Source organism: Hyperolius riggenbachi, chromosome 2 (assembly GCF_040937935.1).
Source record: "Hyperolius riggenbachi isolate aHypRig1 chromosome 2, aHypRig1.pri, whole genome shotgun sequence".
In the NCBI taxonomy this organism is placed as follows: Eukaryota; Metazoa; Chordata; class Amphibia; order Anura; family Hyperoliidae; genus Hyperolius; species Hyperolius riggenbachi.
In genome coordinates this window covers 510,694,779-510,713,847 of record NC_090647.1, presented here as the reverse complement: position 1 = coordinate 510,713,847, position 19,069 = coordinate 510,694,779, and the positions used below count along the sequence as shown (strand labels likewise).

Genomic DNA, 19,069 nt, shown 5'->3' with positions numbered 1-19,069 from the left:
AATCTATATCCTTCTCAGTTTGGGTTCCCTTCAAAGAGAAGCTGTAGTGATAAGCGTTCTTGTCTTGCAGCGCTGGGTCCCTGGTTCAAATCCCACCCAGGGCACTATCTATACAGAGTTTGTATGTTTTATCCATGTCTGTGTAGGTTTCCTTCAGGCACTCCAGTTTCCTCAGAACATAAATATACAGATAAGTTAATTGGCTTACCCCTAAATTGGCTCTAGACTACAGTGGGCATATGAGTATGGAAGGGATTAGAGTGTGAGCCCCTCAGAGGGAGAGTTAGTGATAAGGTATGTACTATGTAAAGGGGCCCATACACTGGTTGATTTCAGCCATCCATCGATCAGAAATCGATTCTATCAAATCAATCGATCGATCGGTATGCAGCCGGTTTCGATCGATTTTGATCTATTTGCTCTATCTGATAGAATGGAAAATCTGGGTCGATCTGCTGCTGGCAGCAGATCGATGGCCCATAGAGTTGCATTGGATCTAATGGTCCAATAATGCATTTAGATTGATTTCCAATAGATTTCCAATAGAATGAAATGAAGGAAATCTGTTCCTAGTGTGTGGCACACATCAGATAGATTCCTGTCAGATTCGACTTGAAAAGCATCTGACAGAAATTTATCTGATGGTCGAATATGCTGCAAATCTATAAGTGTATGGCCACCTTAAAGCACTGCGGAAGAAGTTGGCACTATATAAATAATAATACTCACTTCATGGTGATTTTACTGGTTTCAACATCATAAACACTTTGTATATCTATACGTCGCTGAATATTGGTATATAGCTCCGCCCGATCAGTGATGCTTCGGGTGCATACACACATCAGACCATAGTCTTTGGAAAATGAAAGATCACAGACCAATTTTACCCCCTTCCATGTAGTATGAGAGCCACACCTACACAGTCTATTCTATGGAGCTGAACTCCCCATCAGATAGAAATCTTTGCAAGATGCTGCACACAAAGATGCTGTACACATTCAACAGATCAATATCTGCAAAAGATCCGTTCCTGCAAAATGCATTCATAGTCTATGATATCTGCAGATCATCATACACACCTTGTTTAACAGACATTCATCTGCAGATCAGATCCACCAGGATGGATCTTCAGATCTGCAGATGATTGTGTGATCTGATGAATGTCTGTTAAACAAGGTGTGTATGAGGATCTGCAGATATCATAAACTATGAATGCATTTTGCAGGAACGGATCTTTTGCAGGAACAGATCTTTTGCAGATACTGATCTGTTGAATGTGTACATTATCTTTGTGTGCAGCATCTTGCAAAGTTTTCTGTCTGATGGGGAGTTCAGCTCAATAGAATAGACTGTGTGGCTCTCATACTACATGGAAGGGGGTAAAATTGGTCTGTGATCTTTCATTTTCCAAAGACTACGGTCTGATGTGTGTATGCACCTTTAGCCTAGGCTGTTTTAGTTATGTTAAATTCTCTCCACCCTCAGCCCCTCATCAATTACTGGGTATATTTTCTTCTGTCTTTATAACTCTCAGTATAACTCTTTGTGCACAAGTAATTTTGACTATTTACAAACTACAGGTTCCCAATGTACAGTTTACTGCTCTGAAAGCTGCTATTGCGTTTTATTGCATAGCTGCTGTAATTATATATTAAAATCTTCTAATGATCATTTCTCAATGGTGTGCATGCTAGAAGCAGATACAGCTTTTTTTCAGTACAGCTAGGAATGTAAAAAAAATATAACGTTATTTCCTATTCAGATGCAGATCACAAGCTGAAGGAGCTTGCCACTAAAGAACAAAGTGCTGTGTTTAACTAAATGCAGTTTTGCTACATTTTTTTTTTGTGGTAGTAGGTTTAAGGCTATAAGTAATCTTTTAGAGCATACAAGAAATGCTGAGTTTCAGACCACTTTAAGAAGGCCAGCAGATATCTGTTTTATGTGATGCCGCTAATTCCTAGTAGTATGTGTGATACATAAAAGCTTACAGAGCATGTGTTGCCCAGTATGTTTTGCTTTGTTAATAACTGTTTTACAATGATATCACAGGGAACCGCAATGAAGTTGTCATCACTGAAAACAACAACAGCATCACAGAGCAGATCACAGATGTTGTAAAGCAACCAGCCTTCATAGCGGGAATCGGTGGTGCCTGCTGGGTAATTCTCATGGGATTCAGCATATGGCTCTACTGGCGCAGGAAGAAGAGGAAGGGACTCAGCAATTATGCTGGTAAGACAAGCAATCGCAATTCTCTTGCACTATAAAGCTCTAAATTGCTATTCAAAGTTATTGTAGACCATCGTGTATGCATATTGCTGAATGCGGTGTAATGTCTCCACGCTCTGCCTTATGGAGTCGGGAGCTGGAAATTGTATACACAAAGTAATGATCTAACGTACAGTTTGGATTGCATGGAAGTTTTTTTTTTAAGGAATCCTCTACCTTTGTTTACACTGTTTGCAAACCTGAACTTTCTTAAACGCAACTATGCTCGTTCCTATGGGTATTGTTTTGGTTTGCTCATGCAAACTGCATCAAAAATTGAACTGGATTTCCTACCTAGGATGTCTAGATACAGAGATTTGATCTCTTCACCCTACCAAAGTTCCTTATCAATCCGCAGTGGACGATGTAAACAACAGTGATTTACACAAAAGGGATTGTCTATCCGCAGAATCTAGGAGGTGTGTGTGTGTGTGTGCGTGCGTGTGTGTGTGTGCGTGTGTATATATGTGTGTGTGTGCGTGTGTATATATGTGTGTGTGTGTGTGTGTGTGTGTGTGTGTGTGTGTGTGTGTGTGTGTGTGTGTGTGTGTGTGTGTGTGTGTGTGTGTGTGTGTGTGTGTGTGTGTGTGTGTGTGGTGTGTGCGTGCGTGCCTGCGTGTGTGCGTGTGTGCGTGCGTGCCTGCGTGTGTGCGCGTGCGTGTGTGTGTGTGCGTGTGTGCGTGTGTGTGTGTGTGTGCGTGCGTGTTTGCGTGTGTGTGCGTGCGTGTGCGTGTGTGTGTGTGTGTGCGTGTGTGTGTGTGCGTGCATGTGCATGCGTGCGTGTGCGTGTGTGGTGCGTGTGTGTGCGTGTGTGTGCGTGCGTGTGTGTGCATGTGTGTGCGTGCGTGTGTGTGTGTGCGTGTGTGTGTGTGCGTGCGTGTGCATGCGTGCGTGTGCGTGTGTGGTGCGTGTGTGTGCGTGTGTGCGTGTGTGTGTGCCTGTGTGTGCGTGCGTGTGTGCGTGCGTGTGTGTGCGTGCGTGTGTGCGGGCGTGTGTGTGCGTGTGTGCGTGCGGGTGTGCGTGCGTGTGTGTGTGTGCATGCGTGCATGCGTGCATGTGTGTGCGTGTGTGCATGTGTGTGCGTGTGTGTGTGTGACCCTAAAAAGAAGGGGAAAAAAACATGCCACAGAGAGATCTGCAGCAGCTCCTGCATATATCTCACTCAGACTAGGGATTACCGCTCTGAGTTGCAGATTTCCATCCCAAGCCTGACTCGGGAATATCGCTAAGGAGGTTGAGAGATACACCAAGACGCACAATCTATTCAGATATCAGATTTTAACTTTTTTTTTTTATTTTGCTATTGGAATCCTTTACAGAATAACCCAAGATGGTTACATTTGGATTTGACATGGGCACAGAGGATTAGGAATGAAGCCTGATACGCTCTTTCAATTATGATTGGCCAATCACTCATCGATTTTACCACCTCCATGTAGTATGAGAGCTTACCTACATCATCTGCTCATAGTATTCAATATTTGTTGACCCTCATACTACATAGAGGTGGTAGAATTGGTTAGTGGTTGGCCAATCATAATTGAAAGTGTGTGCCAGGCTTTAGATTCCTGATATTCTGTTGCTTTGTCAGTACAGTTGTCCAAGGGTGCTTACACACATGCAATTTTGATTGGCCAATGATTGGCCACTTTTACTACCTCCATGTAGTGTGGGAGTTTATCTACACAATCTGTCCATAGTATTTAAAATCTTTTGGTCCTCATATTACATGATGGTAGTGAAATTGGGGCAATCCTTGGCCAATCAAAATTGCTTGTGTGTATGCACTTTACCCTAACCAATCCCTTACAGCCTGGACATTTAATGTGCTTCTGTTCAATTTTTAGCAACACCTCAATGTATCAGATGCTAAAAAGCGGGCAGAGGCAGACACAATCACGTTAGTGTGTTCTACCCTTATTGAGAAATCTCCTTACCTGCTCCTATCCTTATCCTTCCACATACCATCAAACTCTTCCCAATGACTAACCAGAAGTCCATGCTCCCTCCCCCATCATAATTTTAACTCATTTCTTAACCTCAGCCCCCCTCTATGAACCCCTTCATCCCATCCCCACCGTGACCTACCCCCCTTTTCCCATTGTGCAGCCCTTCATAATGCTTAACCATATCCTCCCCCATCAACTAACCCCTCACTAATGCCTAACCTTAGCCTTCTTGCCATAACATTTACACCTAGCTCTCTACTTTATATCCTAACACTAATCCTCGTAAACTACTCCTAGCCCTATTCGCTACTCAGGGACATAAGTAGGGAGGAGCAGTCCCTGCAACTGCAGGGGGACACGGAGCAGTGGGAGGACCCCAACTACTAACCTTCCCTTTCACTGATACTCCAGATCAGGTTGTTTTGTGGCTACCCATGTTATGGGCGTGAAGATCCTGATGGCCACATTTGCTTTATGACCCTTGCATGATAGACCCCCATATTGTGAGGGGAGGCAAGGGAAGGGCTGTGAACATAAACTCTTTGGGGACCAGCTGCCTAACCCCCCTTAAAAGGAACCAGAGACGCCGGACTTATAAAAAGAAAAAAGATTTGATACATACCTGGGGCTTCCTCCAGCCCCATACGCACGGATCGCTCCCACGCCGCCATCCTCTGCTTCCTGGATCCGCCGGTACCGGGTCCCGTCACTTCCAGCGGACGCGGCCAATTATCCGCATGAGCAGGGGCTCCCTCCATACCCTTACGCGTGCGCAGTATGCAGCCGCACGCGTAAGGGTATGCCGGGAGCCCCTGTGATGCAGAGATTTGGCCGCATGCTGCCGCCGACTGGCCGAAACTACGGGACACGGTACCGCCGGATACAGGAAGCGGAGGAGGGCGGCATGGGAGCGATCCGTGCGTATGGGGCTGGAGGAAGCCCCAGGTATGTATAAAATCTTTTTTCTGGGGCCTCTGGTTCCCTTTAAGGACCAGGCCATTTTACAGGGGGGGGCGCATTTGGGGGCAGGTCAGGCAGCCGGATCCCTATAGACGGCTGGGCATGGTGCCCCTGTGTGGCCAGGTGTTTCCCGCAATGCCAGCAGCCTTTACTCACCTCCCAGGCTTCAGCAATGAGCAGCTCTAGACCCCTATGCTCTGACGGCATCCTCGCTCGCACTGCCGTTAAGTTTCAGGATGCGGCTTGATTACGGCATCAAGCCGGGACCCGACACTTACGTCAGAGTGAGCGGGGATGCCAGCCAGAGCGACAATCCCTGGGGGAACATCAGGAAGGTGAGTGGATCCTCTTCTTCCCCTCAGTCCTCTGTTAGTGATCACTACGATCTGCCGGCAATCGTAGTGATCAGGAGCCATACGCGAAGGCTTCTGATCACTGAGGGGAGTTGTCAGCTGTCATATGATAGCTTGATCTCCCCTCTTGGGTACTTACGATCGCGTCGGGAGCGGAAATGCCAGGTGGTGTAAAAACCTACGGCGCATCAGAGTTAGGCAGCCACAAGTGTGGCGCAGGATTTACGCTGCGCGGTCCCCAAAAGGTTAAAAAGGCCTCAACAAAGATATCTAGTTACGTCCCTGCCGATACCCACCTTTCATCATCCTCACCCCCAATTCCGAATCCACCATGCACCTCTTGCCTCTTTTCATTTGTTCTGATAAATCACTAATGACAGCCGGATCTGCCTATGTGTTGTGTCTGATATGATGTTTTCTATGGCTTGTTTTATTTCAAATATAAACAGCTTCTCCTAGTCAGAACCCACCCATTCTATGGTCCCTGGAAGTGGCACTCTCTCTGGGGTTGTCAATAAAACTTATGAGTCCACTGCTCTGATTCCAGGGAATCTAATCACATGAATGACTAAACTGACAGCTTAGCAGATATTAAAAGTGATGGCAGCTAATAACTCAAAGGGCAAAGCATTTTTCAAAACACATAAATTGCAAATCTTATTCTTATTCCGTGTTCAATACTGCGAAACCTCACAAGATTCTTTAAGTATCGATTCTCTATATTAACGTTATTATTAAATCAGATCATACGGTTTAGAAAATCAATGTTTTCCTCTGCGAGTTGCTGTATTATTCTGAAAGTTTGTTGCACATGCATAGTCACTGACTGTAATCAATGAAGAAATGGCAGTAAGGGAAGATTAAAGCGGATCTGAGCTCAGAACTTCCTCCCTGCTCTAAAAGATAAGCAACAGCATAATAACCTTAAAAAAAAAACATTTATTTGTTACAGCGGGTAAAAATCCTTCCATTAATCTGCAGTGTCTACTTCCTGCTTTCATGGAAGCAAACATAGGGTTAACATTCTGTGTTGACAAATTAGCTGCTCGGCCGAGGCAGCCAGCTGACACAGCTGAGAGATCAAATTACAGTTGTGATGATGGGAAATTAGACAGGCTAAACTCCCTGAATGTGTACAGGGTGCATTTCTCTATGTTTTGCTTCTGTCCTGTGCAAGAGTTCATGTCTACTTGAAGCTCACCAAGAAGCCCAGATGATAAGAAATACTGCATAGGTCATGTTTGGAGCTGATTAAAGTAACTGACGTGCAGAGGCCAACAGCTACAAATCCACAGTCAACTTTCATTGTTCTATTGGCTCAAGACCGGAGACAACTAATTTCTGAACAGCTGTCATGAGTTTTTGTGAGTTGTGCATAATAGTTTCCCTATTAGGTACGAAATGATGACTCTACAAACTAACATGCATTCTGTTTTATTGAAGTGAGCATGATGACACTCTTAAGAGCTCAGTTTCCAGCAGCACATACAAAAAAAATGGAGTGAAAAGTACCTCACCAAGATTGCAGCAAACACTTCCCCTTTTTTCCATCTTCCCCTTCCCCAGTAGTGTAGTGGTTCTCTATTCCTACTTCCATGTAGGCTTACCTAGTAGACTACTGGTTCACCCCTCCCACCCCCATATAGGTTTCCCTGGTAGCCTAATTGTTCCCTCCTCTTACCCCTATATAGGTTTCCCTGGTAGTCTAGTGATTTCCTCCTCCCAACCCCATATAGGTTTCCCTGGTAGTCTAGTGGTTCCCTCCTCCCAACCCCATATAGGTTTCCCTGGTAGTCTAGTGGTTTCCTCCTCTTACCTCCATATAGGCTTCCCTGATAGTCTAGTGGTTCCCTCCTCCCACCTCCATATAAGTTTCCCTGGTAGTTTAGTGGTTTTCTCCTCCCACCTCCATATATGTTTCCCTAGTAGTCTAGTGGTTCCCTCCTCCCACCCCCATATATGTTTCCCTGGTAGTCTAGTGGTTTCCTCCTCTTACCTCCATATAGGCTTCCCTGATAGTCTAGTGGTTCCCTCCTCCCACCTCCATATAAGTTTCCCTGGTAGTTTAGTGGTTTTCTCCTCCCACCTCCATATATGTTTCCCTAGTAGTCTAGTGGTTTCCTTCTCCCACCTCCATATAGGTTTCCCTAGTAGTGTAGTGGTTTTCTCCTCCCACCTCCATATATGTTTCCCTAGTAGTCTAGTGGTTTCCTTCTCCCACCTCCAAATAGGTTTCCATGGTAGTCTAATGGTTCCCTCCTATTTCCTCCATATAGGTTTCCCTAGTAGTCTAGTGGTTCTCTATTACCTCCATATATGTTTCCCTGGTAGTCTAGTGGTTTCCTCCTCCCACCCCATATAAGTTTCCCTGGTAGTCTAGTGCCTTCCCTCCCTGCCACCACCACATAGGTTTCCCTGGAAGTTTACTGCTTCCTCTCTTACACCCCATATAGGTTTCCCTGGTAGTCTAGTGGTTCTCCTCTCCCACCCCCATTGCCGTTCTGCCTCTTGTTACCTTACTTGAAGATGCAGAGTAGCACTGTGGGTGTGCATTTGTCAGATAGGCTCCTCTGTACTCGTGCTCATCTCCGACATCCTTCATTTACTTATGGCTCTCCATGGTAAAAGCAGTAATTTTAAGTATAACTCACTTAAAAACAAAACATTTTTTTTTCGCTGGTAGTTCCACTTTAAGGCGTATACATTAACCAGAATAAATCCTGCAGTCTCCAGCTTCTCTGGCCCCTCAGACTTCACGGCACATCACATATTCTCCAGGATCTGGAAAAAGCTGATAGATCTTTGCAGAGCAAAAGATCAAATGGATAAGATGTTAGATCAAACCAATAGTACTTCAAAGGCTGATCCAGCTCCCTATATTGTGGCTCCATTCCTCAGGAGACACAAGTCGTGTCAGATGTTTGAACTCTCAGGTCGGTGAATATTAATGTACAGAATTATAAAGACACTGGGAAACAAAAGGCAGATCAGATAGAAGGGAATATGGAAAACGAGGGGTCAGAGGAGTGTTGTTGCAATTTGTCAATGGAATGAAGAATTAGCCGAAATGAGATTTGACAACCTTTTTGCTTGTTATAAAGATCTCACTTTACCTGCTTGGTAGCCTGTGGTCTATACACAGGAATACGCGTACGTTAAAAAGGGGCGATGGGAAAAAAGGGCGCCGGGTTTTTAACGATAAACATGGATTACGTTTAAAAATGTATTTCGTTTAAAAGTAATGTTTTTAAACGTTATAAATCATTAAATAATGTGTATTAAATCGGCAATTGTAAAAACGTTAATCTTTCGTTTAAATAATGAAATGCATAATAACGTTTAAAAAAAAAATTACTAAGTAACCCTCCCTGTACCTACCCCTAACCCCTAGACCCCCCTGTTGATGCCTAAACCTAAGACCCCCCCTGTTGGTGCCTAAGTAACCCTCCCTGTACCTACCCCTAACCCCTAGACCCCCCTGTTAGTGCCTAAACCTAAGACCCCCCTGTTGGTGCCTAAACCTAAGACCCCCCTGTTGGTGCCTAAACCTAAGACCCCCCTGTTGGTGCCTAAACCTAAGACCCCCCTGTTGGTGCCTAAACCTAAGACCCCCCTGTTGGTGCCTAAACCTAAGACCCCCTGTTGGTGCCTAAACCTAAGACCCCCCTGTTAGTGCCTAAACCTAAGACCCCCCTGTTGGTGCCTAAACCTAAGACCCCCTGTTGGTGCCTAAACCTAAGACCCCCTGTTGGTGCCTAAACCTAAGACCCCCCTGTTGGTGCCTAAACCTAAGACCCCCCTGTTGGTGCCTAAACCTAAGACCCCCTGTAATTTTTTTCGTTTAAAAATAATGTAAAAAAAAAAAAAAAAGTAATGTTTTTCGTTTAAAAATAATGTTTGGGAAAAATATTGTACTGGTTTTCGTTTAAAAATAATATTTAAACATGTATAAATCATTAAATAATGTGTAATCATGAGAAACAGTAATAAAACATTAAGTCTCCGGGCGCCGCTTTTAAAACGTTAGTTTTCTCCGGCGCCCTTTTTTCCTACCGGGCGCCCATTAAACGATATTTATTATAGAAGTGAATGGCGGCGCCCGATTTGTCCACTAGCCTCAGGCGCCCGAATTTACTGTTTCCCAGGAATACAGTTACATAGCAGCTATAGTAGGAACACAGGCGGAACACTGCACAGAATATGTTCTTAAACAGCATGCCATTAGTAATGAAATGTTTACTATTCAAGATGTATAAATACATGTGTATTAAATACAGGAAAGCATTGATCTATCTATATAAACTGTAACATGGAAGGGGGGAGGGTTACACTGCACTATTTAAAGGATACCGAAGTGACATATGACATGATGAGATAAACATGTGTATGCACAGTGCCAAGCACACAAATAACTATGCTGTGTTCCTTTTTTTCTTTCTCTGCCTGAAAGAGTTAATCATCAGGTATGTAAGTGGCAGTTCCTGTCTGAGTCAGGACTGGGTCAGACTATAACATAACCCTCACTGATAAGAAGTTACAACTATAAAACATTTTCCTAGCAGAAAATGGCTTCTGAGAGCAGGAAAGAGATTACAAAAAGTCAATAGCTCATAGATTTTAGCTCTGGCATACTTCAATGAATGTGTCATTGAGCAAAAACAGTTAAACAGTAAAAAGTAGATTTTAATATACTGTAAAATAAAACTGTGGAATATCTTAAAAAGTCATTTTTAGGAAAAAGTACATAGATACAATTGTTTATTTCATTAGTTTATTTTCACCTCGGTGTCCTTTAGCTTTCAGATTTTCAGGTGAACTAAATGTCGGTACAGATACATAAAAACAGGTAGATAGCTAGACAGATGGATAGATAAGACAAGACATAGAACATTTATATTGCGCTTTTCCAAAGGGGCTGACTCAAAGCACCAGAGCTGCAGCCACTTAGGGCATGTTCTACAGGTGATCAAGATCATTAGGGAGCCTTGCCTAAAGACTCTTTACTGTTTACGTACTGGCTTGAGCTGGGATTCTAACGCTGGTCAAAGGTTCAAATCCCACATCAAAGGTAATAGCCTTACCAGTACACTAACCAGCTGCCCCTAAATAGATGGATAGACATCATTGATCAGCTGGATAGCGTACTTGTTAAGGCTGTTGCCTTTCATGTGGGATTTGAGCCTTTGACCAGGGTTTGAATCCCGGCAGTAAGGAGTCCCTGGGCAAGGCTCCCTAATGGCATCAATGTAATTAAGTCGCCAGGAAATTTTGGCGCAAGGCAAAGCCAACAAATAGCTCACCCTGCCCCTGCAAAAGTCCCGGGGGCGTTAATTACTATTCCCACTCCAGGCCACCGTGGACTTAGGTGAAATACATAATTCAGCTGCCAGATGAATTATACTGGTTTTTATAGCAATTTGGGTGCAGTCTAGTTGTGAATAGACTGCAGGAGCTCTGCTTGGAGCTCTGCCGTGGCTGTCTCTTCATACATTAATACAGACGATTAACTCTTTCAGTGCTCCCTGGAAAGTGGACCCAAACAAAAACTTTAGGCATTTTCTAGGATTTTCATAAATTGTAACAAAGATTTTTTTCCTTTACGTAAAGGTTATTACGCTGGGGCAATTTTTTTAGACCAGAGAGGAAGTTCTGCGTTTAGGTCCAATTTAAAGAAAGGGTTTGGGTTTCTTTTTAGCTACAGCATGCAGAAAATACAAAACGTCAGTGATGTGAGCGCACAACATACTCTCACTTTAATCTGGCAGAATGACACGTGCAACATTTAAAGGGCCTGTTCAAGCAGGTAGCGCTGCTCTGATGTTCCCAATATGCTAATATAATATGTGATCTCTGGTAACTTCCTCTGAAATGTAGCTATTGGCAGGGTGGGGTAAATCCTAGGTGTGAAGAAGTCAATGCCCTTAAAAAATTGCATCTGCTGCCTCCCTTTCTTCAGCTTTCTCCACCGCTGTTATTAGTAACACATCTCCCAGCTAAGTCTACATCTACAGCTCCTCAATATGACTGGTTGCTGAATGTATCCTGTTTTTTTGTGATTGTGCTTTATATTTGCAGGCAGCTGTTATATAAACATGTTTATATTCAATTCTGTTCGGTTCCAGACATGTTTGACATATTCATATTACAATCATTTGCTGGCAGGCGCAATTATTGCCTAAAACATCATATGATTATAGATGCCACACGCTTTAGCATTTTATCTTCATAAAAATACTATAGGATTATTTAATAATGTAATCTCATGCCATGCATAGCTGTCCATCAGATGTTTTTTCTTCCATTTTCCGCACTACTGGCCTGATAGATCGCTGTGGGATTACGGCATGCGGTCACATTCCATAATACTGGTCCATGAGCTCAGAATTCTGTAACAAAATTAGGGTGTGTTTTTTTTCAGCTCATTTTCTCACTGGCTAGTGTTTCACCTGTTCTCAATCTTCATTGGCTGCTGCTGAATGGCTATTGCTTCAAAACCAAAGTCATGTTTGTCATGTCCAAAAACACCAAAGTACATCCACCATCCGAAACCTGTAGAATGTCAGTTGATTGTCCTCTAACTTCATTAGTAACTCAAAACTGTCTTTACTTTCTTGTTTTGCAGTTCAGTCCTTCACCTTTACCCCTGCAGGTACTGTCCATTAGTCTGTGTTACTTCTTCACCTCCATATCATCCAAAGCATTAGCTCTCAGAATTAAATATAATTAAAGTCCTTTCAGGACAACGAAGGCTTTTGAATTTTAATTAGAACCTGGCTGCTAATTACCATTATAGCTTTTTTGAAGTATGTTTTAAAAAGGTTATCTAGAAGATTCGTCTCTTCTGGAAACACCCAGAGACCGCTTGATATCATCTCAAATGTCCCCGGTCACCTTCAGGCCTTCAAGCCAAATCCTTTTCCAACGCGTTATATTTATTTCTGAGAGTTGAATATGTCATCCGGCCTGCTTTAATAATAAGTGGAACTCGACAGCACGCAGGGCAATTCTTATTCTGAGATGCACAAAGTAGCTTGTGACCATTTCTTCACCAACAATGCTGTAGACACATCCTACGCACCATTGAACGCTGCAACATAGATGACTCCAATTCAATGTTTCTTTCCCGAAATGGGCCAAAATGTCCTTTTTCTTTGCATCCTCTGCTCCCAGATTCCCCAGACACAGGCATGATGCACCACAAGGTTGCACTTGGCATTAAGAAGGGGAGCTGGCACAAAGCAGGTACATTCATCTCATACAATAAACAAAAAATATTTTCAATTTAAGGGGCCTTTGAGGTTATTTGTCACTATCTGTAATTATGAAAGGGGCAGTGTTGGAAAAATAAAAATTTAACTGTTGATTAAAAGTACAGTAAACACCTTACCTCGTCACACATGGTAAAGAAAGCTCAGATTGGTGATACAGTAGACTCTAGGTATACTTTTCTATTTCTGTATCCAAAAATATCTGTATTGTTTACATACAAGGACATCCTAAATATGCAAATATAATTCCCCTGGTATATGGGTAAGGTCCTCGGTAGCTGTATTAACGCGTTTTCTTTGGAATAAGTCAAAATTGCTCCCTTTTCCTCCTTCCACACTAAGTTATGTGTGATAAGAAAAAGGCCTTATCACAGCTACTCCCTGTTTACCTGTAGGAAAAAAAATAGCCCCTACGGGGTACTTATTTTGGGTGAGGTAAGCATCTGGATCCTAGAGGGGCTTTCCCCATGCTCCTCCACTGGCCCATTCCATCGCTGGGACCTTGACAGCTTGTGCATACGCACTAGCATGGACTCACTGGAGCCATATTGGGTCCATGCTACTCTGCATAAGCGAGCCATCTGTGCCCGTACAGTAGCACAGACTTGATCAAGCTTGGCTTTTTCGGTTGGAGCCAGAGCTGATCTGTGCTACTGCACAGGCGCAGTGCAACCACAATTTTGGGGTCAAAGCACTGGATCGTGTTGATGGAAGAGGATGGGGGGAGCCTCTCCCAGGTCCAGAGGCTTCCCCCTCCTGAGGTAAGAATCCATTTGCATGCATTGAAAACCTCCAAGGTTTGCTTTAAGCTTTGTAGGCACAATCAATCTTTGGGCCTGATGCATGAACCACCAGTAAATTTGCCATGAGCAGGCAGCGCACATTAATATTAACAGTACTAATGCCAGCAGAGAATCATCTGTACAGTTAGGTGTCACAAAACTTTGCTATGGTAATGCGTGTTATGCAAGTAACATAATGCACATTACCTTAGCAACACTCTCATTACCCATGTACCACGGGTCATGCTCATTGCGCAGTGGTACTCTGTTGGTGTTAGTACTGGTAACATTGCCATGCACTACCTGCACACAGTGAATTTGTTGGCGGTTCGTACATCGGGCCCAGGGGCGTCTCTAGCCATTTTGTCACTCCAGGCGAGAAAACCTGTGGCGCCCCCCCCCCCCCCCCCCCCGCCCCCTGATGAAACTAATCGTAGCGCAGCAATGTTTCACCATAAGGTAAAAGTAATGCGCCAATGATTCACTTAAAATAATCATAATACGCCAATCTTTCACCAGAAAATAACCATAACGCAGCAATAATTCACCAGGAAATAATCGTAATGTGGCCAGCATTCACCAGGAAATAATCGTAATGTGGGCAGCGTTCACCAGAAAATAATCGTAATGTGGCCAGTGTTCACCAGGAAGTAATCGTAATGTGGCCAGCATTCACCAGGAAATAATCGTAATCTGGCCAGCGTTCACCAGGAAATCATAACATGGCCAGCGTTCACCAGGAAATAATCGTAATGTGGCCAGCGTTCACCAGGAAATAATCGTATGTGGCCAGCCTTCACCAGGAAATAATCATATGTGGCCAGCGTTACCCAGGAAATAATCGTATGTGGCCAGCGTTCACCAGAAAATAATCGTAATGTGGCCAGCGTTCACCAAGAAATAATCATAATGTGGCCAGCGTTCACCAGGAAATCGTAATGTGGCCAGCGTTCACCAGGAAATAATCGTAATGTGGCCAGCGTTCACCAGGAAATAATCGTAATGTGGCCAGCATTCACCAGGAAATAATCGTAACGTGGCCAGCGTTCACCAGAAAATAATCGTAATGTGGCCAACGTTCACCAGGAAATCGTAATGTGGCCAGCGTTCACCAGGAAATAATCGTAATGTGGCCAGCGTTCACCAGGAAATAATCGTAATGTGGCCAGCATTCACCAGGAAATAATCGTAACGTGGCCAGCGTTCACCAGAAAATAATCGTAATGTGGCCAGCGTTCACCAGGAAATCGTAATGTGGCCAGCGTTCACCAGGAAATAATCGTAATGTGGCCAGCGTTCACCAGGAAATAATCGTATGTGGCCAGCGTTCACCAGGAAATAATCGTATGTGGCCAGCGTTCCCCAGGAAATAATCGTTTGTGGCCAGCGTTCACCAGAAAATAATCGTAATGTGGCCAGCGTTCACCAAGAAATAATCATAATGTGGCTAGCGTTCACAAGGAAATAATCGTATGTGGCCAGCGTTCAGCAGGAAATAATCGTATGTGGCCAGCGTTCACCAGGAAATAATCGTAATGTGGCCAGCGTTCACCAGGAAATAATCGTTTGTGGCCAGCATTCACCAGGAAATAATCGTATGTGGCCAGCGTTCACCAAGAAATGATCGTAATGTGGCCAGCGTTCACCAGGAAAGAATCGTATGTGGCCAGCGTTCACCAGGAAATAATCGTATGTGGCCAGCATTCCCCAGGAAAGAATCGTATGTGGCACTGGCCAGCGTTCATCAGGAAAGAATCGTATATGCCTATATATATATATATTATTTAATATCCATCCCAGCTACTGCTTGCCAAGTGATATGGGCGGGCGGGGGGGGGGGGGGGGTTGGGGAATCAGGGCCAGCCAGGGGGGCATATAAAAAAATTATCAAAAGCAGCAGAGGGCACTCACTGTGAGATGTCGTCTCTGTCGCCTCTGCAGATTTGTTTGTGCGCACTGCACAGTACTGTAGCCAGCTGCCAGCCGGTGGTAGCACTGGTCACACGGTGCCTTCAAGCCTTCATGCGTGTGACAGGCGGGGGGCGGAGTTAGGGGCGGCGCCGACGTGTAAAACTAGCGTGCGGCGGCCGCTTGCTCTGCACAGAGAGGGAGGGGGCGGACCAGTAGGCGGCGGCACCGCACATATAAAATAATGTGCGTGCTGCTCGCTCTGAAAGGAGGAGAGGAAGGGGGCAGGCCAGTAGGCGGCGCCGGGCACAGGCTGAGCTTCCTGTCACAGCCGGCGCCGACCTGAAAGCAAAAAAAAAAAAAAAAACACATGCACACAGCGGCGAGAGAGCGCCCACTTCCTCCCACAGCGCTATAGGCAAAAATTTATAGTTGCCTAATGACACAGACGCCCCTGATCGGGCCCTTTGTCACTGGAAACAATCTTTATGAATCATTTAGGGCAGAAGCTCTGGGCAGTGATCCAACCAGACACATTTGCTATAGGGGAGGCCAGTGATGCCAGGGGACTCCTGTACAAACATCACACTTCAGGATGAAACGATTAGGAAGTATTGATTTGACCTGAGGAAAATCCAGAGTATCTACATAGCATATGTCCTTGTATCTAGGCAACAGTGAAGCATTTCAGAAGTTTGCCAAATCACTAATCTGACCTTAGTTTACCATGTGTCGTGAAAGGTATACTTTATTATATGTATTGGGTCTTTGCAGTACCAAAATACTATGGGCTTGATTCACAAAGCAGCAATAACTGTTATCAGGGCTGTGAAAAAGTGCAAAAATCGTGAACCCTCACGCGTTAACGTTTGCACAATAACAGGAATTTATCACTCGAATGCGGAACGTTAAGGCGTGAGAAATTTGGGTTACCGTGCGAATGTGATTTTTTGCGCGCGATAACAGTTTTCACGGTAAATTTCGCGCAAAGCACTTTTCACAGCGTGATTTAACAGTTATCACTGCTTTGTGAATCAAGCCCAATGGATGCTAGTAGGCATGTAGGCAGGGTCCAAGGTTTCTACAGCAACAAGTTTCTTACATCTTCAGAAAAACCTGGAAGGTGGGGTGGAGTCACTTTCAGTTTTTTCTGTTTCCCCAACCCTCTACCTATTTGCCTTTACCTTTCACCCATTGGCCAAGTTAATTTCACAATTATGGCTAGCTGGTAGGAGGTAAGGGGTTTGTTTAATCTTCAAGATGAATTCAGTGAATTCAGCAATCTGGGCCTACAAGGCAAAGAGTTGCAATATAAGCTGCCAATTAAGTTTCTATTATTAGCTGGAAATCTCTGCCTGATAACGATTTGTAGCTACATACAGTTACATTGAATAGTACAAAACTATTTATGGAACTTTAGTAAAAGGAACTTCAAAAGAGGGTGGAGCCAAACACAGTCTCCTTTATTATCTCACCTGAAAGTGATGAACACACGTACTAGGTGTGGATCTCAATAGTAGTAGTTAATCAGTATTGCTGAAGCACTAATTACCCCACCTGGGAATGTTTGTGGTTTCCTGCAAAACATGTAATGTTGGTAAGCCTTGAGGATTGGTTGCTGTGGACTGGTGCAATTGTATATTGAAAAAAAAATTAAAAACCCTTAAAGGGTATCCGAGATCTTAAAATAGGGAAAATCGATACTTACCCGGGGCTTTCTCCTGCCCCATAAACACGTTTGAGTCCCCCGGCATCCTCCCGCGGTGCCATTCAGCCGCAATCAGCACCGGTAACAGGCTCAGCCGGGATCAGTCTGGGTCTTCTGCACATGCACGGACCTACCGCGCATGCGCAGTAGACCCAGGCTGACGCGACTGAGGCTATTACTGGGGCTGATTGCAGCTGAACGGCAGACCGTGGGAGGACGCTGAGCGACTCGCACGTTTTTATGGGGCTGGAGGAAGCTCCGGGTAAGTAATGATTTTTCCTATTTTAAGATCTCTGGTTTACTTTAAATGATATATCCCCTCCCCCTTATTACCGATGCTAGAATGTCCCCCTTTAATTTGAAGGACAACTGTAGAGAGATGACTATAGAGGCTTGCATATTTATTTCCTTTTTAACAATACCAGTTGCCTGTCTGCCAAGATGATCTATTTGGCTACAATAGTGTCTGAACACCACCAGAAACAACCATGAAGCTGATCTTGTCAGATCTGACAATAATGTCCGATACACCTGATCTGCTGCATGCTTGTTCAGGGTCTATGGCTAAAAGTCTTAGAGGTAGAGTTTCAGCAGGACAGCCAGGCAACTGGTATCACTTAAAGGATAATAAATATGGCAGCCTCCATATCCCTCTCATTAGAGTTTCCTTCAAGAGAATCACTGTGACCAAGAAATAAAAAAAACAGGCAAAGTTTCAATATACCATAGAAATCTAATAACCTGTGCATCCGAGTGCCCTTTGTGATCAGATGCAGCAAAAAAAACCAAAAACGCGTTGAAGCCCATTTAGCTGAGCCCAGAAGCTTAGTGTAGAATATGAATACCTGGGCTAGCAGAGCCTCATGATAACAGGAAGGCGCTGTCAAGCAAGAACGCATAATTTAATTGCAATGAATCCTGACAGGCCTATCCCGTATTGATTAAATACCGCCTGCTTACAATGTTTTGCTTGCAGTGCTCATTCAGTCAGCAGCTATCTGGATTTCATTATTCCGATTTTTAATCTTCTTCTTTAAGGTTTATTACAAGAATGTCTTGCATTTTAATTTAGCGAACCTATCCGCATTCCACTTAGATTAGCCGTATTGCTGACATGATAATATCAGCTGAGAGGCAAAGCCTGGTCTGTTCCTCACATTCCTCATAACCTAGTAGGCCTCTCCCTTTGTTCTGTAACTGATGCACCTGCATGTATGTCTCATTCTATAAGCCTCAGATTGTCTCTCTCCCTCACTGGCACATGTGTTGTATGAAGCGCCTCACTGCATTGTGTGTTGTACTTTTATGTATCCACTAAACCACAACGTTTGCATGTTTCTGTTACCTCACACAAGGCCGGCTGCCATTTTGTGTTGTGCTATGTCACTCGGTGTGCATTAGCTTAAAAACAAAATGGCTGCTGGCTCTGTTAACGATCCCTCCCCAATAGACATTGTAGTCAGCAGGGTTTTTTTAAACCCATTAGCAGATTCCAATAATTTATTTTCATTTGAAGACTGCTGTGCACTGTAAACCTTTGCCAGCAAATCTTGTTTGGCTGCCTAGTGCAGCTATTCAGAGTAGGTAGCAGGGAGCAGTAATAGTTACCTGTTCCTGATTGCTTCTTTTCTCCTCCACCGGCAGCTCTGAACTTCCGGCAGGTCTTCTGGGTCCGATCACATGATATGACATGTGATCGGGATCCAGGAGACCGTGTCAGTGTTACAGCACCACCCGGTGGTGGAGGAGGGGTGATGGAAGAGATAGAAGAGACAACCATCGCCCCTCTTCCACCACCAGGTGGCACTGTAATGCTAACACCATGCCCTGGATCCCGATCACATGACAAATCATGTGGTTGGAACTGAGA

The 19,069-nt window shown here is 44.2% G+C and overlaps 1 protein-coding gene across 20 annotated transcripts in view; it reads left to right on the top strand.

Moving 5' to 3' along the window:
- ROBO2 (roundabout guidance receptor 2) overlaps positions 1-19,069 on the top strand; it is a 1,374,514-nt gene that overhangs the window by 1,285,527 nt on the left and 69,918 nt on the right. For 12 of the 20 annotated variants that reach the window (XM_068270506.1, XM_068270507.1, XM_068270517.1 and 9 more), the window contains one exon: positions 2,053-2,235. In XM_068270506.1, the coding sequence (XP_068126607.1) occupies positions 2,053-2,235 (183 nt within the window). Of the gene's footprint in view, positions 1-2,052; positions 2,236-12,155; positions 12,183-19,069 lie in introns of all 20 variants that reach the window. The other 8 variants (XM_068270504.1, XM_068270514.1, XM_068270503.1 and 5 more) reach the window with 1 other exon arrangement.